Genomic DNA, 23,305 nt, shown 5'->3' with positions numbered 1-23,305 from the left:
TTATGGCTTTGGAAACTAGAAACAAATGCTGCATATTCTTGTGGGAGCTTGCCCATCAAATTGAAGATCAATTAGTATTCTTCTTATCAATGCCACAATCTTTGATTTGTGCCCTCAACTCTTTTGCCTTAGTGACATAATCTTGTATAGTATCAAAGTTCTTGGGATCTAACATGGTGAGATCACTATCAATCTGATATCCCCTAATCTCATCAACTTGACCATACAAGTCTTGAAAGTTTTGCCAAGCATTCTTGATTAGAGTACATTTCTCAATCTAAAAAATGAGATCTTTTGATACATACTTTCTTAAGGTACCAATTGCCATGATATTTTTAGTGAGCCAATCCAAGTGACCAACTGGATCAACCTTAGGATCAACGGGAGCAACAATAGTTCCATCAATGTAATGAGTTAGTCCTTTTTCCATAATTTTACTCTATGCATCAATTTTCCAAGTAGCATAATTATGAGGAGTTAAGAGAGGAAACTTAGAAGAACCCATAACAGCAAGAAGGAAGGAACACGAGCACGAAAGCACAATAGACACTACCCCAAATTCAATCAATCAAAGTATCCCCCCAAAAATGACGATTTTGGCACTTTATATGTAGTGCATGTACAATAGGCCACTTGCAAACAATGGCAAGGTGGACTTCTGATTTTGTTTTACAATTGCCCCAATAGGCTGAGAACTACAATGCAAAAGACTAGCAAGATAGATCTATGCAATACAAGTGCCAAATTGGCCAAAAAAGATCATGTGCTGAAAGTACAATTTCGACCCAAAATTGCTACAAAATGATAGCATATTATGAGAGTAGACGAAAAATTATGCACTTTAAAAAAAATGACACTTGAAAAGGAGTTCGTATGAGCCCAAATAGAGTCTCAAAAGTTGCAAAAATGAGGATTGGACAGGTACAATCACCAAAAACTGAGATTTCTGAAAAATCTGTTCATCAAAATAAGAAAATAATGGCACCACGAGAAAGTACATGAAATTCTAGCCCATTTCAAAAAACATTACACCAAAAAAGGAGCAAAATGAGCAAGATATGACTATTTGAAGTTGAACTGCAAAATCAAAGAGCTCAATGAGGGGCCTACAAATTTTTTCAAAAATGATGACGTCAACAAATTGCGAGCCTAAATTTGATGGCCGTCTAGCTGTCGCCAAAACTTAGCCTCCTCGCCTACGTGGCATCCGTATAGTACGAAAAGGATGACGTGGCACTGCTGATGTGGCGGAGGTGATGTGGCAAGTGACGTGTCATATGCTGACGTGGCGGAGATGATGGCGCTGTTAGGATGTGCCACGTGGCAGAATGCGTGGCTGACGTGGCGATGAGGGTCCTGACAATAGTTGGCAGCCTACGCGGCCCGCGTGGCAGGGAGGCCGGCGACTGTGGAGGTGGCTGCCGATGTAGCGGCAGGGCCCTGGTCGGAGATAGGCGGCATGCAGGGTTCGCGGAGGAAGCCGTCCGGCGAGAGGTGGAGCGGTCGACGGTGAGATCCGGGGGTGCAGAGCACGGCGGGGATGTTGGAAGGTCGCGAGGGCCAGCCAATGTATGGGGTTTGCAGTGGCTAGAAGAAGTACGGTCACAACAGATGGAACCTGCAGTACGGTAGGTCACGGGGGGGTCTGCGGACCCCCCAAAAACATATATATATTTTTTTCAATTTTTTTTCGAAATCCGTACAAATATAGCAAAATTGGCAAAATTTTTTCTTTCACCAAAATAGGCCGACTTTATAGTCAAAATTCATGGAAATGGTTACTCGGACGCAATGGCGAGGTCGGATCTAGTCTAGGATGCTTCCAAAAGATGCTGCTCCTCAGATCTGCCTCTTGACGTTGCAAAAATCCCTTTCAAAGATGAATCAATGAAGCTCCAATGGCTCTGATACCATGTGGGATTTTGCCAAGATCAAGAGCTCAATGAAATGTACAAATAGAGAGACAAAATATAGGACAAGAATAAACTGTATTCTCATCAATAGATAAAAAATAGTTGTTACATACAATGTAGATGAGCTTGCTTATATAGGCAAGGCTAAATGGATATGTGAGCACACAAACATGACATGTGGCTCAATAAGAAACAAGGGTAGGTAGAAAATAGGCGTGGTAGGTAGAAGAAACAATAAAATATTCCACATGTCATTGTGAAGTGTGCCTTCTAGAAGCTTCTGGATAAGTCAGGTCCGTTGAACCTGGACATGCTAACTTGGAACAATTTTATTGTTGAACGTCCTTGAATTCTCCTAATTGTGTTGAGAAATTGTCAAGTATGGAATTTTGTTTGGAATGCTCTTCTTGCCACCAATTGATCTTGATTGGAGCTTGTCTTTGACTCTTCAAGAGATGAAATCCTTCAAGAAGTCTGGAATTTTTGCCAACCCTGAAGACTTTTCTTGATGCCTGGAAACTCTTTCAAGTGCCTTGAATTTTGGAGAAGAATTCCCCTGTGCCTTCCCCACAATGAAGGTAATATGAAATTTTTCTGTGAAGTATCTCACATACAACGAAATTTTGGCTAGTCAATTTTATTTTGTGGCATCTTCATGTGGACCCCTCAACACCTAGTCAAGATTTTGGCCATCTCTATGCTCGGACACACTTTGCCTTTGTATCTTCCTTCAATTCTAAATGTGGCTTGTGCTAAGTAGAACAAACTCCACCTTTGGACACGAATTTTATTCATCTCCTCTTTATTTCCTCTTTGTTCTTCTTCTTTCTTCCTGTTTCTTCTCCAACACTTAGTCAAAATTTGATTCTTTTGTTGTGGAAAATTCCACACAGCCATTTTTCATGTGTCAAACTTTTATTTTCCAACCTATTCATTTGTTTGACCCTTGATTTCATGTGCTACTTTGTCAAATTTGTTTTTCCCTTTAGCCATGGGCGAACTTGTCACATTATTTTGCCAATTTGCTCTAGGAAAGCTTCCTATTTTCCAAGCCATTTGCCAATGGTGGCATGGCGGACTTCATGAGAGTTTGGACATCTACATGTACTTCCCTTGGCAGATTTCTTATTTTGTAAGCTATCTTAACCCTCTTCTTGAGGCAGACTTGGATGTTGATTGGACATCTTGCTTGTGCCTTCCAACTTTGCCATCTTTCTCTCATGTAGGCAGACTTTAGGAATGTTTGGCCATCCAAGCACTTTGCTTTTTAACATGTTTTTCTCTTGATTTTCATGCCATGTCTAAGGCAAACTTCGAAGATGTTTGGACATATTCCACTAGTTGCTAGGCAGACTTTACTTCATTCTTGACATATCCTTCTTGCCATGTCCTTCATCTCTTTGGACGGACTTCAATGTTTATTTGCCATCTCTTTCATGTCTTCCAACCTGAGTGGACTTGAAGTATGCTTGGATGTCCAAACCTTGGCTAGGCGGACTTGGAAGATGTTTGGACATCCTTCTGACATGCTTTTTCATTCGTCTATGCTTTCATCCTTTCCAAGTTTTTCTCAAGCTGGGCGAACATTATCTTGATTTGACAAGTCTTTTGGTTATGCTTTTTACCTCTCCACTTTATCTTGCTTTAATCTTTTATCTCCTAGGGGTAGACTTGAAGAAGGTTTAGCCATATCCTATCTTGGCTGGGCGGACTTGTCCAATGTCTTGCCATCTTTGCTTGTGTTTGGGCAGAGTTCATAGGTTTTAAGTCAATCTTCCTTGGAGTTGGGCAGACTTATCTTAGTCTTGCCATAGGGTGGCGGACTTTATCAAGGTCTGGCCATACTTGAGCGAATTTTAACCTTCATGTCATGAACTTTGATCTTCCATGCAGGTGTTTTAACTTGTCATGTTCATGCTTGACCTACCATGTTTTTACCTGGATCATCTAGAACAAAACCCTAACCTAGGGTTTTTACCTTGCTTTTTAGTCTTGGAGATATAATTTTTCAATTCTGAGGACATAGGCACTGATCAAATGGCTTGAGGAATGATCTTCTGGAACAAAACTCTAATTAGGGTTTTTACCCTGCTTTTTACACTTGGAGACATAATTTTTCAATTCGAAGACATGGGCACTGACCGAATGACCTAAGGAACAAAACCTAGGTTCTACTTTCAAAAAAGGAGAAAAAAGCAAAAAGCAAGCTGAAAAAGATGCTTCCTGGTTTGTGCCCAAAGTGCCAAAAACAAAACTTTCTATTTTTTTAGAAAAAAGCAAGAAAAGCAAAAATTCCTAAAAATAGAAAGTTGTCAGAAATGACCTAAAGCAATTGCGATCCTTGTCCTTCAGACCTTCTAAGCATTTTGACAATGTTCAAATATTGATTTGACCATGAATTTTTTATTTAGGTTGAGATGATTTCTCAAAAACTCAAACTCCTCATTGTAAAAAGACTGGTGATTAGCAATTGCGATGCCAAAGAAAAACCTTAAAAAGAAAAAACAGGGGGTCCCCATTTGCAATGGGGTGATGTGTGAAAAAGGTCACAACAGGTCACTAGGGCAAGGTGAATTTGATATTTTTAGGATCAATGTAATAAGGGGGGGAATGTTGGTGTAATAAGTAATATTCCATTGGCATAACTACTCCGTTGTAGTTACTGTCGTTAGTCTTGGTGGTTACTATTGTTATTCAACGGTTGTATAAACCACAACAATACCTCTCTGTATATATGCTTTGACATGCTCAATAATAATTATCAAATCATTTTGCTTTGCTCTCCTTCAATAATAAGGCATGCTATACAATGGCAATAAGGTTGGCTTTCCTTGCATAATATTACTTGCACTATTAATAGTTGAGAATCAATAAAAGGAATACTATTGGGCAACAATGAGACTTGACTTTTATTTGGTAACCCTCTACCTTATTGGCCTCAACATAAGATGATACAATATTTATCGTACACATTGCCGTTAATAAATGTAGTGTTTCATCCTGGGTGGGAAACTCTAAATGGTGGCATACTCTTATGTTGGGGTCTATGTGATTGGTAAACTTTTCAAGTTGGGGAATTATTAGACATAATAATGTTGGTCAACTAAGCATGGGAAATTTGGCATATGTCCTTAAGACTATGATATCCTTGATTACTATTGTGTGTTGGAAATTAGTCAAAGGTAATCCATACTTGACCCTAAGTTGGAAGTCTTTGATGTCACAAGTGGGTAATAAGGTTCATGGAGTTCAATATATATTTATAACTAAAAATCAAGACTTACTAATGTAATCACAGTCTGATAAGATAACAATAATTAATGTTGGCACCAATGATACTAACATTTTATTCCCTTAAGAAAAATGGTTAGGTTGTATGGAACTAGTCTAACTCTTTGTTTAACCTAATGGGTTTATGCGAACCAATAGACTTGTGATATTTAAGATTACCAAATCACGTTGTATATATGTTATCATGTTCTAAGCCTAAATAGAACCTTATGTTATAAACTATGTGGTATTATCATTAGGGTACGAAATGTTGTGCAATATCCTTGATGTGTAAGTGTAAGGGGGTTTTGAGATTCTCACATTCAATTAGGAATAATAACTGTGGTGAGGTATAACTTGAGATCTTGACCTACATGTTGGAAGCTCCTTAGTATAGCTTTACGATGAGCATAGTTAAATGTTTTTGTACCTATTATTAAGTGTTAATAATGGAAGAAAAACATTAACAAAACCTTGATTATGGGGAAACTTGTGCAAATGCATCTCTTGGAAGATCTTGTAATGAGAACTACATATGACTTTTGATCTTGTTTGGAAGCAGATACGCATGCAGTCCTTGGGTGAAGGATGCCCCTGTGACCTCAATTTTGTAGGGGGAGGGTTTAGTGGGGGATAACTCCAAAGTTGGGGTTGTTCCTAACTTATTTGACCTTCCCTCTTCAATATACTTCAGTTTGAGGCTGAAATGGGTATTAGTTTGTTATGTATGTGTTAATAAAACTTGATAACTTATTTTTAATATATAATGTGCTTCTAAATAGTAAGCAAAATGAAGGGAATGGATTTGACTACTTGGTACTAGGTACGTGTTGAGTAGAGGCCATCTCGTATTGGTTCTAGGTGATGTTTCATTTTGGTGAAAATTAACCTTAGACTTATATGACTATGTATAAGCTCCTAATTCAATTGATTGTGATATGCTTATTCCTAATTAGAAATCTCGTTTTCAATTATAGTGCTGAGTTGGATATAGGTGCTAACTTTTACAACACAAGACAGATGGAGTAAGGACCTTACGATGGCATAAGTAGAGGTTGCATATCTCTAATATGATTACTCTCCATCTGAAGTGATCACCCCCTGGATAAATCCTATGGACCTCTCTAAGATAAGATTATCGATGCTCTAGCTTGATGGTAGTCAGGGAGCATGCTTTGGTAGTGGACTGTTAGCTGTACTACTTGGATAGCGAGATGGATTTTGTTAATAGTATGTAGGCTTTAGAGTTGTCGATGTATATCCCGTGTTACGCTAGAGGCTTGGATGGATTTCACCAATAGCATGTGGGCCTTAGGACCAACGGTGTGCAAACGATGGATCTCCTGTGTATATGCTAGAGGGTTGGATAATTTCTACTAGTGGAATGTGGGCCTTAAGGCCAAAGCCATGCAGGCGATGGCTCACCTTGTTTTCTTAGCTGTCCAATTGAATGGAACGAAAAGAGACTTTCAAATGAAGAATAGGTAGATAATAAATTGGACCAACCTCATAGTATAGTTTTGGCATATCCTAATGTGGAATTGATATCTTAAATTATCAAATGTAGGTTACACCTTGGGTGAATGGTCATTAGGAAGTTGATCCTATGTACCATCAGCAAGTGTGTGTTAGTCCTTGTGGATGGGCTAGTCATTGTGTATTTGTGATGTATGCTGGAGCCAGTCATTGTGTATATGTGATGTATGCTGGATTGTGTCACTATGTATACATGATGTATGCTGGAGCCTGTCATTGCGTATATGAGATGTATGTTGGAGCTAGTCATTGTGTGTTTGTGATATATTTTAGAGCTAATCATTGTGTATATGTGACATATGACATCACGAGCTTAGCACCCTCAAGTGTAAGCATAAGTGGTGGCATAGAGTTGTTGCCACCACAGTGATTGAAGAAACTATGAAGTTGGCGCTTCTAAGATAGAACAAAGATGCTTGGTCCATTAAGTTGGTACTTGTTTCGAATAAAAAAAATAAAAAAAATAGTTGCAATTGAGAGGTGGTTCTTATAATTTCTAGTAAATTACGAATAACTGGCATCTGCTAAATATTTATAAGTGAGTCCAAAAGTGGTACAGACCAGTTTGGTGTAAGGATGTTAGGCATCACCATTGTCATCATCATTAGTAATAAAAATATAAATATCATTATGAATATTAATAAGTATATACATCTGTATTAAACAAATATGAATTTAGAAAATGTGAATATTTATGTTTTTATTTTTCTAGTTTCTTAAGACCTGTTTGGATCATTTATTATTTTCATTATTTGGGGATATTGATATTTTGACATTCTTGTAACACTTATTTTTTATTTTGTTAAAAAAAAAAAGCCAATTTATAATTTTATACTCTTTGAACCTATTGTGTGCCTTTTCTGACTTTTATCAGCTGGTGAACTTGTTTCAAATTTTATTATTTCTAAATGTGAACTTGGACAATGAACCTTATGATTTAGCTTACAATTATGCTGCTGTGTGGAAATGTTGATATTTTGCCTCAGTCTAAAACTGATGTCACCAATGATCGATGCTACTTGGCTTAAATATTATGATATTGTTGGAATTTTAATACCTTTTTTCTGTCTTCGCATGCTGCATCTAGGGGTGAACTTGCTAACCTTTCACTGTGCTTGTAAATGATGGGAAACGTACATCATCTTTCTGATTGCCTATTCTATCTCGTTTGTTCAGGAGTTACGTAAAAGACGTCTGCAAATTAAAAAGAATACTTCAAGCTTTAAGAAGATGAAAGGTACAACTACAAACAAGTTAGCAATTATTTGTATTAGGCTTATTGCATAATGGATACCTTTAAGAATTTTTTTATTGCTAGTGTTGCAATCTATATGAATTCTAATTAAATTCTGAAGGAAAGACGAATGGAGATAGGACCAATATGGTGGGTGAAGTTGGTGGTAAGAAGGATATTAACCAAACAGATTGTCAACAAAGTGTTGTGCTAGAGGAAGCGTTCCCATGTGCTAAAAATGAGCATGGCAATACAAAATGCATGGTAAAGATCCACAAACATCATGTTTGATGATATCGATAGGGATAAATTTGAGTGCAAAGTAGAGAGATTTAATTATTAAAAAGAAGTATCTTTACTTTTTCATTTTTATTTGTTTTACTTACATGTTGTAGTCTTTTATGTAATCACAGAAACAGAATGCACTATTGCCGTGGAAGAAACAGCAGAAGCTACATTGGGGGTATGCCTTTTCCATTTCTTCATATAGCAAGGGATATATCATATATTACAAGAAAAAATGTTTCTTGAGGGATAGTAGGTATATTAATATTTGAAAAGAGTTGCAAAAGTTACTAAAAGGAATATTGAGAAAAAGTTTTTCATAAACGTTCCTGTTGTGACCTATTTCACACATCACCCCATTGCAGGTGGGGACCCCCTGTTTTTGCTTTTTAGGGTTTTGTCCTAGCTCTGCAGTTTCATAAATCCATTTTCTTAGGGAGTTTTGAGTTAGAGTTTTGAGGCCATCCCAAGCCAAATAGAGAAATCATGCTCAGATTTGCTTTTGAACATTGTCAAAGTGCTTAGAAGGTTTGAAGGATGAAGATCGCAATTGCTTTTAGTCATTTCTGACAACTTTCTATTTTTAGGAATTTCTGCTTTTTTGCTTTTTGCTTTTTTTCCAACAATAGAATGTAATATCCCCTGCTCATAGATGTCTAAAAGAACAAGGAATATTGTCAAACAGTTGGCTGATAACTTGCTGTTCTAAGTCTCAGACCATATAACCTGCATGTTATGCGGTTTACTAGACTGCTGAATAACTTGCGTGTTATGCTGTTGACTGTTACAAAAGTTTCCGACTTGTTTGGAAGCATTAACCATAAAGTATAATCAAAGTGTGACTTGCAAACAACTACTAAACAACAGTATAAACCTCTTGGATGATTGTGCAACTTGTTTTTGTGTTTTCCAATGCAATTATATGAATTTGAAATACAAAATCACACACCTACAGCTGACTGTAATTTTATCAAACAGTTGGCATGAAACCATAAGACAATGTGCAAATGAGTTGCCACCTTATCACTCCTTTTATTTAGAAACAAGGCGCTCATTACAAAGACCAAATAGGTGCCAACACACTTAGCAATTTAGCAACGATTTTCAGAATGTCTGAAGACACATGGCAGCCATTGGTACATGCATACAACTGAGAATTACAATGAAATATAGATGTCAAATGAACCTGGTATAAATCGCTTAAGCCTGAATTTGAAGAAGCAAGCAATATCTTGGTTTTTGGAGCCTCCCTTGAGCCAAATCGAACTGATCTCTAAGTTGCCCCTGCTGCAGATATAAATGTCTGATAACAATTAATTACTAGCACTTAACTCTCCTTTCAACCGCCAATCATAATCGTACATCTTCTCCAATAATAGCGCGGTCATCAAATGAAGGTTTTGATGCTCGAACAAGGTGGTTAGAGCAAAATTGTGGGATTGCGAGGTAAAACTCGATTTGCTTCAGACCTGGCACACAACTTGTAATCTTCCAATTTCTCCTTCAATCAGCTTCTAGGAGATTCGCCTATCCTTCCCAATAGAAATCGATGCACATATATGACCAATATGGATGAGCTGATAATACCACAAACTGTCTACCATGAAGATGCACAAAAAAACTCAATGAGCACAATGTGAAGGACTGAAATTATCCTCCACTCTCAACTGCAACCCTTCGGAGGATCTCTCACCACCTCAGTTATGCAAATCATATGGAGGTATTGTTCCCAATGATCAAGTCTGCAAAAACCCTTGACTCCACAAGTCTACACAAGAGAAGATGTCAAATAACCAAGGATCAACAATGAACCAAACCCCTTTATTTATTCTTTTTTCTTCCAATAGATTGTTCCTTCTAGAAGATTCTAACAACTCATATTCTTTTATTACATTTTATTATCTTATTACACATTAAATAATTTAATTGCACTTTAAATATTAATAAAATAACATTATGTTATAAAGTGCAATTATGACATTATACGTGTAATCCCCTTATTTCACCATAAAATCATGTAGAAATAAAATATGAAGTTATTAGTGATTGCCAAGTTGACCCCCTTATCAACTCCTTGGCCTACGAGGGTCTAATAATAGGCCAACCTCGTGAATGTCCACGTGCTAATGAGAAGGGGACATTACATAGAAAGTTTGATTTTTTGGCACTTTGGGCACATTCCGAGAAGTAGCTTTTTGGCTTGCTTTTTTCTTTTTTCTGCTTTTTTGAAAGTGGAACTTGGGTTTTGTTCCTCATGTCATTTGATTACTTCCTATGTTGTTAGAATTGAAAAATTTGGTCTCTAAGGGTAAAAAGCAAGATGGAAACCCTAATTAGGGTTTTTTTCCAGAGGATGAGCCATATGATCAGTTGCCATGTCTTCAGATTTGAAAAATTATGTCTTTAAGTGCAAAAAGCAAGGTGGTAACCCTAATTAGGGTTTTGTTCCAGATAGTCCAGGTATAAACATGACAAGTCAGAAATGGACATGGGAGTTTGGATGAATGTGTTTGGAAAGAAGTAGCATCAAGAACAAATTCGCTCATGATAAGAAAAGAAGGTTTGATCAACTTGGAATCATGTCTAAGCATAAACGCATTCAAGAATGGCATGAAGTAAGCCAAGTCCGCCTTGAAGGTGAAGGCATATGACAGATGAACTCCACCTTGGACATGTCCAATAGTCTTTCAAGTCCGTCTTGGCATAGAGTCTTTCAAGTTGGCATGGCAAAGAGAAGATGAACTCCACTCATGCATACATGTCCAAGAATCTTCCAACTTTGCCTAGCCAAGGAAACAAAGTTGGCAAACAATTGGCAAACTCCTACCTTTGGTTAACTAACTCATGGCAAGAGTTAGTCAAACTCCTACATTTGGTAAAGATCAAAGATGTGCAAGCTTCTCCAAACCCCGCCTTGTCGAAGGAAGAGTGAAGTCTGCCTTGGAAGGATTGTCCAAGCATGTCTAAAGTTCGCCCTAGAGGAATGGCAGGACATACTCCAAGTCCGCCTTAGGCAAAGCATGTCTAAAGTCCACCAAGAAGCAATGTCCAAAAATCCTCTAACTCCGCCCTATGGAAGATGTCTTGACTTACATAAAGTCTGTCCATGAAGGAGATGTCCAACAAAACTTGAAGATCGCCTTGGGAAAGAAACATTAAAGTCTGCTAGGGGCATGAAGAATTTGACAAAGAAGTCACTACATTCGCCTAAAGATATGAATGTCTAGACAACTTCAAGGTCTGCCAAGAGAATAAAATTTTGCCAAAATAAATTGTCCAAACATCTTGAAAGTTTGATCAAACATAGACATTCCAAATTTGCCTAGGCATAAATGGAATATGTGAAGATGCCTAAGCTAGATGAAAATTCGCCCATGACTTGTGTAAGACACAAAGACAATCAACTTGCCATGACGAAGAGAGAAAAATGGCTAGAGAAAAATAATTTTGATAAAAATTTGCACATGAAATCAAGGGTCAATCAACGAACGGGTTGGAAAATAATATTTTGACACATGAATATTTTTAATATTTTCCAACACTTGGAATTATTTTCAAAAGGAAAATAATTTCAACACTTTGAAATATTTTCAAAATTCAAAATTCAAGAATTGAAAGAAAGTTCTAGAAGGTTCTCTCATAAGGATGGAATTTTGAGAGAAATAAATCTTTCCAAAAATATTTTGGAAAGATTTAAAACATAAAAACACAAAAAATAAATTAAAAATAAAAAAAAAACAAAAAATAACAAGGAAGAAGAAGTTTAAACTCCTTAAACTCTATATATTTTCAATTAGTCACTTTCAGAATTCACTATTTAGGTTGGAAATTTGGAGAGCAATTGAGAAGAAGTTTTCTCTCAAATTTTGTGAAAATTGATTTCTTGAAGAGAAATTTTGAAGAAGTAAAATTCTTCTAAGTATTGAAACACAAGAATAAAGTGTTTTTTTTGTGATTTTAAGACTTAATTTTCAGAATTAAGTGAATTTCAATCACAGAGCAATTTCAATGATCCAAAATCTGAATTTGACTGAATTCTTCTATTATTTTGTCTTATTTCATCAATTTCTAGACCAAATTCTTCACTTTCATCTGCTTTATTCACAAAAATTCAGCTTTTTGACAAGCTGAAAGTGAAATTTTCAAGAAAAAGGGTCTGAAAATCAGAATTAAAATCAGCAAGTTGTCTTGAAAATAATATTGAATTTTCATGTGTTATGCAGGTTAATGACCACCAAAGGCACCTTCCAGAAAAGCACCAATGAAGTTTGCCAGTAAAGGAGTATAGCCGGAATCCAAGATCAAATCCAAATGGAGGAATGTCACAGACACTGACCTTGGACATGTGGACTTAGAAGAATTCAGAAAGAGAATGTATGGGCATGATGGATACCTATCAATGCCCATTGCTTGCCGGATGATGAGAAATGGCATCGTCCAAGTAGCTGGATTTCCTTTGGCTAAAGAATGTGTTGAGCTGATAGTTGAATGTGCTATCCACTACAACTCACAATCAAGAGAGATCATTGCACCTGATGGAAGAGTTTTAGCTAATCTTTCAGAGTTAGCCATTCAAGAAACATTTGGAATTCCAAACTACAATAAAACCTCCTATAAGGCCAAAGAAGATACCAAGAGAATCTATGATAGTCAGTCTGAAATTTGTGCGACAAATATTAACAAGTCATGGTTGGAAAAGAAAAGACCCCAAGGAAAAGTGTCGAAGAATTTGTTGCACCCATACTTCAAAGAGGAATATGGTGATATCATCCTATTGCTGAATAGAGTAATGGGCAGCCCTCTGGGGGCGCCATCCGAAAGGTGGATGTACTACTTCATAGATGAAATTACCTTGGGAGTCAAGATGTTCAATTGGCCCCGCATAATCAGTAACAATCTTCATGAACAGTTGATAAATTTGGAGAAGACAAAGTCATACTAATTCTACATGAGCTCCTGCATTATCTACTCATCGGCCAAAAATTTTAGATATTCTGGAGCTGATTTGTAGAGGCGTAGTTGGCAATGGAGAAAATGAATTCAAGTCCTATGACTGTTACCCACAACTGCAACTTAAAGAGAAAAGCCATTTCAAGCAAGTAAGTGATGCATTCTTGATGTACATCACAAGGACATTACAAGGAGGAACTCATGAGAGGTTATCTCCTGAAGCCAAAAGTTTAATCAGCAAGTATGGATCCTAGTTAATCCAGTTTCCAAAATTTACTTACATACGAATTCAAGGTTTTGACGGTCGTCCTTACCGACTTCCGATCTATCCAACCAACAAGATGGTCCTACTTGAAGTTCTCAGACAACTAGAAACATATCAGAGCTTCAAAAGAATAAGATAGAAGGCATCAATTACCTTTCCATTCTTTATTGGAAATATGGAGGAGTCTTGTTCGACATCACAGGCAGCTGAAAGTGCTAGGCTAGAAATGCAGTGGTATCCCTTTACATTCTACCGATCCAGAGTTAATTATGATCCTTATGGCAATATTAGATCAGTGAATGGAGAAAGATGCAGACACAGAGTGGACATAGAGGATTTTTGGGCAAATGCTGCAGATGAGTTTGACATTAGGTCAAGGCTATTTTCCAGACTGCCAGTAAGCTTGATCGGAACGATTGAACCTTTCCTTGTGCCCAATCAATTGGAAGATAATGCATAATATACTCAGCCTGGCTTTGATGAGCATGCACCTCTTTCTCCTATCAAATGGTCCAAACTAGATCATGCAGTCTTGACCACCTTGATGTGGCCAGTTGTGAAATATTCCAGGTGGTGGGTTGATGAGCAAAGTCATGGATTAAGACAGAGAAATATAATCTTGACTTATGACTTGATGGGTGAAGCAAAAGGATATTCTTCAAATTAGGAAGCATCTCAAAGTGCCAGGTCGATTGAAAAAGCTAAAAGGGAAAGGGAAGGTGTTGTGAATGAAGGACCTTCTTAGAAGAAACAAAGGCTAGAACCATCTCGTTCTGCCGTATCAACAAACATAATTGATACATTAGCTATTGATAAGTCATTGGCAAAGATGGAAATTCCTTCCCCAATTCATGGAGAAAATGTAGAATCAATCCATCAAGAAGATGAGCAGCCTCCATCCCCTACCAGAACAAAAGTATTAGAGTCAGATAATGAAATGGATATTGAGGAAGGAGAGTTTGAAGAAGGAATGATTTCCACCCTTCAAGGTATCGCATATGAAGAAGGCAATTTGGAAGTGGAAGGCATTGAGTAGCCCACTGTTCCTGATTGGCTGAAGAAAAGATTGAAAATAAAAACACAAGAAGTAGAAGTTCAAGAAGAGGATGATATGGCAAATTTTTTGGCCATATTAGAATAGGTTGCCACAAAGAAGCCAGCCAGAAGGTTTTCCACCATCTAGAGAGATGAAGTCGGCTGTAGGATAGTGCAAATTGTTGTGCCAAAAGTAGACAAGGCAATGGGAGATATTGGTCCCCATGAATATCAAGTCACTGCAATCAGTTTAGGACCAACTGCCAAGAAGCAGAAAGTTGAAGACTTGGATAATTTAGTTACTTCCATGAAGGCAAGAGTGGACAAGGAAGTAGAAAAGAAGAAGGAATATAAGAAAGAAGTTGAGCGCCTGAGAAAATACATTCAACACTTGACTAAGCCACTTAACCAAGCCAATCCAAAAGCTCCTCCACTTTTGAATTCACAAGAGACAGTTAGAAGTTCTAAGGAAGAAGCAGTGACAACCAGAGAGACCAAGGCATGGATGTGTTGTGACCTTTTCCACACATTGCCCCATTGCAAATGGGGACCCTCTCTTTTCCTGCTTTCTAGGATTTTGTTAGTGTCCGGTGACCTTTTGCTGCAGTTTCACCAAGCCTTGTCCAGTTCAGAGCATTTCAGGCCTTGACGATTGAAAGTTAGTTTTTGCAAGTTATGTGATTCCGAAGTGTGAACACCACCAGAGTGCTTAGAGAGGCCAAAGGACGAAGATCGCAATTGATTTGGACGAATTTGGACAACTTTCTATTTTTAGAAAGTTTGCTTTTTTGCTTTTTTCCTATTTTTTAGGAAGTTTCGTTTTTGGCATTTTTTAGCCCGATCCCCGGTATGGCTATTTTTAGAAAGTTTTTCCTATTTTTTAGGGATGCTTGCTTTTTGCTTTTTTGGGATGCAAACCTAGGGTTTACACTTGCACCATCGACCGGAATTCAAAAATTCCAAGTTTTGACCTAAAAAAGCTGAATCCCTAGATTTTAGGCTTTTTTCTTTTTCGGGATGCAAACCTAGGGTTTACACTTGCACCATTGACTAGCTTCGACCGGAATTCAAAAATTCCAAGTTTTGACCTAAAAAAGATGAATCCTTAGATTTTAGGCTTTTTGCTTTTTCCGGGATGCAAACCTAGGATTTACACTTGCACCATCGACAAACTCCGACCAGATCTCGAAAATTCCAAGTTTTGACCTAAAAAGCTAAAATCCCTAGATTTTAGGCTTTTTGCTTTTTCAGATGATCCACCTAAGCACAGATTTCAAATTTCAAGTTAATCTGGTTAAATTAGATTAAACTGTGAAATTTTGAAATTTCTTGTAAGTCTGGCTAACAAGGGTTTTGAAGTGTTTCTGTAGGTTCAAACCCCATCACGAAGGATGAAGAGGTCATGTGGGTGCTGAGGTTAAAGTCTGCCATGCTAATGGAGGTTATGTGGGCGCCTTGCCTAAAGTCCGCCATGAGTTTGGAGGTCACATGGGGTGCCCACTCCAAAGTCCGCCCCACCTAAGGAGACCATGGAGGAGCAAGGGTCAAAGTCTGCCCCACCTTAGGAGATCATGTGGGTGCAAGGCTTGAAGTCCGCCCAAGGCATAAGAGGGGCAATGAAGGAGGCAACTCCAAAGTCCGCCATAAGCTAGGAGGATCCATGGGTGTCATAGTCAAAGTCCGCCCCACCTTAGGAGGTCATGTGGGTGCAAGGCCTAAAGTCTGCCCAGCCATGAAGAGACCATGAAGGAGGCAACTTCAAAGTCCGCACAACCATGAAGAGGCTAAGGTAAAGTCCGCCCAAGTTTGAAGGGGCTAAGTTTGAAGTTTGCCCAAGGTTGGAGAGGTTACATGGGCGCCTTGCCTAAAGTCCCGCCCAAGGAGGAAGGAGATCATGTGGGAGTGTAGCCTAAAGTCCGCCCCACCTGAGGAAACCATGGAGGAGCAAGGGTTGAAGTCTGCCCAAGTCTATAGAGGTCACATGAGTGCTAAGGTCAAAGTCCGCCAAGTTTGAAGGGGCCATGAAGAGGCCAAGCCAAAGTCCGCCCAAGGGAGGAGACCATGAAGGGGCTAAGGGTCAAAGTCTGCCCAAAGTTGGAGAGGTCACATGGGAGTGTAGTCCAAAGTCCGCCCAAGGGAGGAGACCATGAAGGGGCTAAGGGTCAAAGTCTGCCCAAAGTTGGAGAGGTCACATGGGAGTGTAGTCCAAAGTCCGCCCAAGATGGAGAAGACACCAAAGTCCGCCCAGCCATGGAGGAGTCAACACCAAAGTCCGCCAAGGTAAAGGAGGCCATAGAGGAGTCAACATCAAAGTCCGCCATACCTTGGAGAGGTTGGCTAAATTCGCCAAAATTTGAAAAAGATGGAGATAAAATCCGAAAAATCAACCTACACATGGAAGGTCAAACAAAGTCAACAAAATCCACAAAGATTTCAAATTAAATCCAAAATGAAGAAATATCTAAATAAAAAAAAAAATCCTCAAAATAAATCCAAAATGGAAAGTTTTTAGAATATTGAGGGAATATTAAAAATTTATTGAGATATTGATTCAAAATGGAAAGTTTTTTTTTTGAAAGGGAATATTGGAGGATTAATGAATATCTTCAAACTTAAATCAAAATGGAAAGTTTTTTTTTAGAATTAGAAGTATGAGTTGGATGATTTTAGGGGTTTTTCTTAAAACTTGTCTACAAATACTTCATTATCAAATTCATTATTACATCAAGAAGTTCAAAATTACTAAGGAGAGCTCAGTAAAGTATGTCAGTTTGAAGATCATCTGGAGGAAATTCTAGATATTGCTGGAAGTGGGCTAATATTTTCTTTGGCGGAAGGCTTACAGATTTCTGGAGAAAGGCATCTTTTTTGAATTTTCTCAATATTTTGGAGAAAAGTCTAGCCAAGTCAGAGGTAAAATTAAAGTTGTGAATTTTCTGGATATTTTTCTAGAATTTAATAAATGATTTTGGAGAAAGAAAATTCAACTTTTTTTGGCTTAGTATGAAATTTTTTTTGAAAATTTTAACACTTGACGGTGACTTCAACCAGCTTCAAGGTTGAGGGTCTGGAGGTGAAAATTCAATTTTTTTGGCTAAGTATAAATTTTTTTCGAAAGTTTTAACACTTGATGGGGACTTCAACCAGCTTCAACGCTGAGGGTCTGGAGGTGAAAATTCAACTTTTTTGGCTAAGTATAAAATTTTTAAGAAAGTTTTAACACTTGATGGTGACTTCAACCAGCTTCAAGGCTGAGGGTCTGGAGGTGAAAATTCAACTTTGGTGGCTAAGTAATGAGAGTGAAAAAATGGAAAATTTTCCAACACTTAGCCATTTCGCGGCCCCGTTATTTTTTTCGAAATTCTGCAGAATTTTTTCTAACTTAAAGTTTTTATCATTCATCTGCAGGTCTTGAGCACCATGAAGTTCCAGGTAGATAAGACATCAATCTGAGGGAGTTTAAGAAGCGAATGTTTGGTCTGGACAACCTTGTGCCTACCACCATTGTGCGGAAAATGATGAAGAGTGGTATCGTGCACGCTGTCGGTTTCCTCCCCACCATGCAGTGCAATGAACTAGTAGTTGAATGTGCTAAACACTGCAACCCCATTGGTAAGGATATTGTTGCACCTGATGGAAGAGTGTTGGCGAATGTCAGCGATGAGGCCATCAGAGAGGCCTTCAGGATCCCTGAGTACCACAACACAGTATATATGACCAAGGATGAAGTTGACAGTCTGTACCATGATCACCTGGAAGAATATGATGCCATAGTTAATCATTCTTGGTTAGACAAGCCGAGGAAGGGTGCCTCTAAACTCCAGAGAAAGAGCCTAGTACGAGCATACTTCAAGGAGGACATTGGGGACCTGATCGTCTTGCTCAATAGAATAATAGGAAATCCTCAGGGAGCTCCATTCGAACCCTGGATGTATTATTTCATTAATGAAATAATCAATGGAGTAAAAATGATAGACTAGGCCCGTATGATCAGCGACAGTTTAGACAGCCAGCTAAGGAATCTGGAGGCAAATAGGACTTTCTTCATGAGTTCTTACTTGTTCTATTCTTTAGCCAGGACCTACAGGTATAGAGGTCTCACTTGCAGAGGAGAAGTTGGGAACAAGGAGAACCAATTCCCAGTATATGATTGCTATCCCCAGCTCCATATGGAGGAAAAGTTCCATTTCAAAAGGGTGAATGATGCCTTCCTGATGCACATTACCCGAACCCTTCAAGGTGGCTTGCACCAGAGGCTCTCTCAAGAGTCTATGGACTTCATCGGTTGGTTCGAGTGTTGGTACATCCAGTATCCAAAGTTCACTTACCTCCGAATTCAGGGATTCTCTGGTTCTCCATGCAAGCTTCCAGCTTACCCTACCAACCGAGTGGTGTTGCTCGAGGTTGTGAGACAATTGGAGGAGTATATAGTGATTCAAAGGGATAAGCAGAAGAAGGCAGGCACATCCTCACTTACAATTGATAATGGGCTGGAAACATGTCCATCATCACAAGCTGTAGCTACCGCTGAGAAAGAACTGGCCTGGTATCCCTTTTACCAATACAAGGCAAGAAAATATTTCAATCCATTCCAGAGGATAAAGAAGATTGAAGGGACAACGTTTGAGCACAGACTAGATCTAGAAGACTACTGGGACTACTGGGCTAATGTAGCCGATAGTTTCGAGATCCGGAAGAGGTTCTGGTCAAGAATTCCTCTAAGTATGGTGAGAGCAACGGAAGTGTTCGAAATTGCCGATCAGGTGGAAGAAAGCCTAGAACTTCAGCAGCCGGGTTTTGAGAAGATGAAGAATGAACCTTTAGTCTTGATAGATTGGACAGAGGGAGAAAAATCAGATCTAGCAAACCTCATGAGGTCAGTGGTTGAATACTCAAGGTAGTGGGCATCTGAAAAGACAAAACAGTTGAAGGCCAAAGGTATGGTTCTAACTTATGAATTAATGGGAGTGGATGATACTCTGTCCGTCCACCCTTGTACCTCCGCCGGTGATGCTCAGAATCCAGAACGCGTTGGATCTCGAAAGAGAAAGGAGTTGGGTGGAAGCTCTACAAAGTGCATAGGGAAAAGGGCTGTGGTTGAGAGAAGAGAATCCAACGAAAGTCACTCCATCCTAAGTGCTGCTTCCATTGGGCCTGATCATAGTACAATTGGGAACAAGAGATAAATATCTATGTGAGTGATGATGAAGTAAGAGTGCTTTCTCAGCCAGTTGAGGAGGTGGTGGAGAAGATCTTCCGAACTCCAGACAGAGGGCAGGGTGAAGCCCCTATAATTTTCTTGGATGGCATACCAACAAACCCAGGAGAAGCAGATGATGAGTTTGATCGGAATACTCTAGAACAATCAACCATTCCTGATTGGCTGAGAGCAAGAATAAAGGCCAAGGTTCCCAAGGAGGTCCACTCAACCGAGGAGGCTACCGCAACATTCCTGGAGAAGGTGAATAAGCCCGCTGTAGCTAAACCGCCCAAAGCAACCAGGAAGTTCTCCCTGATTCAGAGAGATAGTGTCGGATTCAGGACAGTCCAGATAGCAGTGCCCAAAGAAGGGAAGACTAGGGACAATGTCACTGCAGATGACTACGAGATCACCACCATAGAGATGGGTAAGCCTACCTAGGACTAGGAGGTCCAATATTTTGACGACTCCTGTAATGTTCTAAAGACAAGGCTGGCTCATGAGAAAGAAAAGAGAAAGAAAGTGGAAGAAGAGAACCAGCAGTGGAGGAAGTATGTTCTCCATCTTACCAACCCGCTCAACCATGAAGTCCCAGCTACTCCACCACAGCCTCTTCAGCAGGGATCAATGAAGGACTATGATGAGATGAAGGGATCGTACACTCAAGAAAAGGAGTGGATTTCAGATGCTGTGATACGTGCTGACACCTTGGTAGAAAACTTAGTATCAGTGCATGAGGCAACTTCTTTGTTGATTGATCGTATCCAGGATCTATCATCCAATTGGGAAGAAGTGGTTGAAATTCATAATGAAATACTCCCTCACCTAAAGGTTATCCGAGGCATGTCAAAGAAGAGCTTAGTGGATGCAGGCATCATACAGACAGGAGACAGGTACGACTTCGGCACGTGGTACTATGCTCTGGTCACTCGGATTGAAGTCTTGAAGAAATCCGAGACCAAGTGTTTTGAGACAGAGGCAAGGGTTAGAGAGATCCTGGGCAAGGTATTCCGAGTGGCGTCAAAGATCTGGTAGAAGGAAAGCCTAAGGGAGAAGCATTTACAAGCAGAGAACCTGAGAGCCAGGATTCAGACAAGCTTCTTCCGAGATTCAGGGATGATTGACAAAGGCGATCTTCTAAGATTGCAAACTTCCTCTCCATCGATGACAACTTCCTCACCCAGGCAATAGAGTGGGAAGGCATCCTTGCTACGTGCGCCGACGATGTGGATCTCGTCGATTTCCAAATTGGCGGTTTGCCAAGTGTCACCATAGAGGAGGTCAAGCTCGTGGTGTCTAGATACGTTGAATCTCTGAAAGAGGAAAGTGGCCGCTCACCTCAGTAAAATTAGCAGCTGCGCCACTTGTCACTCTTTCATTTGCTTGAACTGATAGTATTTCGGGAAACCCTAATTAGGGTTTAGGACTTTCAATCTTGGCCCTTGATCACTGTTTGATCTCGGCCATTTAGTTATTTTTGAGAAACTATATAAGGTTGCCTCCCCTCATTTGAAAGGGGTGAGGTTTTTGATGTATTGTTGCTTAAGGTCATTTCCAGATAATATATTGCATGTGCGCTGCTTTGTAATCTCTATTATTTGAATGATTTGCATGGTTTCAATTGCCTCAACACTTAGTTAGAAATAATTTAGATTTGCTTTCATTGTTGTTAATTTGAATGAAGGATTTGATAAGTATCAATTGATGGTGTATTTCCGCTCATACTTTTGGTAAATGGATGATTTCCATTCTATCGTGCAAAGTTAGTCTAAGCCCATCCCCTGTGCATCCCAACATCTCGATCATAAGCACAACCCATTGAAGATTGCACCGGCCTTGTGTAGTTGTCCCTAGTGTGGCTGAGCAAGGTTTGGTTTCTCGAAAGCATCCGGTTGATACCGTCTCCAGAATTCGTAGGATTAAATTAGCCTTCCTAAACCCTATCTCTTTTCCCCTTTCTTTTGAAAGTCTAAATCCCAGAAAATCCCCCCAAAAAAAGAAAGAAGAGCCTAAATTGCTAAATCCATCTAAGTCGAGCAGTTCAAGAATACTTGTCAAACGTAAGTCCCCCTTGAAAATTTCAGCATACACTACCCAAGAAGCTATTCCACTAAAGTCGCTTGTTCGCACATATAGACCTTGGAATCAGTAGTGATTTTTGAGGAGAGGATAGAATACCTTCGGGTATCCTATCCTAATGTTTGGTAGATGATAAAACAGACACCGACAGGATGGAAGGCGTAAGTGAAGAGGTAGGCACATTTGTGGAAAGGTTAGCATTGACATATGGACAAACCTCCTCTTTACTCTTCAAGATTGCAAGCATGGCAGAAGCATGGGCTGATCTTCAGGACATGCAAGAAAGAATCATTCCTTGCCTTAGAGTGTTGAAAGGAATGTCAAGGTAAGAATTAATTGATGGAAGTATAATTGAAGTAGGAGTGACATATGATTTCAGTAGTTGGCATTGGACATGAAAAGGAAACTTTCGGAGAGAAGGATATGGAGTCAAAAAATCTAAAGGTCAAGACACATGAAATCTTCTGCACTGGATCAGTCCTGAAGCAGAATTTGACTAAGGCATCGAACCTCTTATCCATCAGAGATGCTTTCCAAAAATAAGAATTAGATTGGGAAATCACTTTTGTTGTATGTGCAGATGATTTGGAAGGATTAGAATTCAAAGTCAGTGTGCTGCCACATGTCACGATAGAAGAGGTTGATTAGATTGTGTCCAAGTTCATTGAATTTTTTGTTTCTCAACAGGAGAAGGGGGTGCAATCCTAAAAAATAGCACCTTGTGCCAATTGTCCTACATGCACTGGATATTGGTTTTATTTTGGGAAACTCTGATTACGGTTAGGTTGTCTTAATCTCGACCGTTGATCTTAGATTGATCTCAGCCGTTCATTTGTTTTCAGAAACTCTATATAAACTCATTCTCTCATTTCATTTCAGTGCGGAGAGATTTATGAAATTGTTGCGTAGAGCTACGTGGATAATAAAAAGTTCATTATCGGTATTGTTTTGAAGTCTTATTGTTATCAAGTGGTTGCATATTTTCTTCAACACTTAGAATAGATTTACTTTAAGTAATTTGCTTTGAAGTTGTTAGATGAATGAAGGATTGATAGTTTAGATTGGTGAAATTTTGCTCATACTTTTTTTGGATGGATGATTTTCATTCTATGTGTAGAGTTAGCTTGAGCTTTTGATGTGTATGCTTGACTTCTACTTTGAGTAATATTGTTTAATTGTTGGTATTATTCATAAGTGTGAAAATCTTAAGCACAACACTAGAAGATTGCACCCGTTTTGTGTAGTTGTCCAAGTGTGGCGAAACAAAGTGTCGTTACTGGTTTCACCCAATCTTTACCGTCTCTTGAGTTCATAGAAATAGTTTAGAAGTAGCATAGAATTCTTGAACCCTTATCCTTTTATCTTTTTTTTTTTTTGAAATCCCAAATCCGAAAATCCAAAATAAAGAGCATCTATTGATAAATTCGCCTATGTATGGCTTGTGAATGATACTAGTTGTCAAGCGTAAGTCCCGCTTGTATTTCAGCACACACTACCCAAGAAGCTATCCACATAAAGTCGCTTGTTTGCACATATAG

The 23,305-nt window shown here is 38.9% G+C and overlaps 1 protein-coding gene across 2 annotated transcripts in view; it reads left to right on the top strand.

Moving 5' to 3' along the window:
• Window positions 1-23,305, top strand: part of LOC131071338 (uncharacterized) — a 96,572-nt gene that overhangs the window by 36,237 nt on the left and 37,030 nt on the right. For both annotated transcript variants that reach the window (XR_009112503.2, XM_058007127.2), the window contains exons 2-4: window positions 7,896-7,956; window positions 8,075-8,217; window positions 8,367-8,416. Coding sequence is in view for 1 of the 2 variants with exons in the window: in XM_058007127.2 (XP_057863110.2) it covers window positions 7,896-7,956; window positions 8,075-8,217; window positions 8,367-8,416 (254 nt within the window). In the remaining variant the exon portion in view is untranslated. The remainder of the gene's footprint in view (window positions 1-7,895; window positions 7,957-8,074; window positions 8,218-8,366; window positions 8,417-23,305) is intronic.

The sequence above is a fragment of the Cryptomeria japonica genome, chromosome 2, assembly GCF_030272615.1.
Source record: "Cryptomeria japonica chromosome 2, Sugi_1.0, whole genome shotgun sequence".
NCBI classification, from domain to species: Eukaryota; Viridiplantae; Streptophyta; class Pinopsida; order Cupressales; family Cupressaceae; genus Cryptomeria; species Cryptomeria japonica.
Note: the sequence above shows the minus strand (reverse complement) of the source record. Positions and strands in the feature narration are given on the sequence as shown.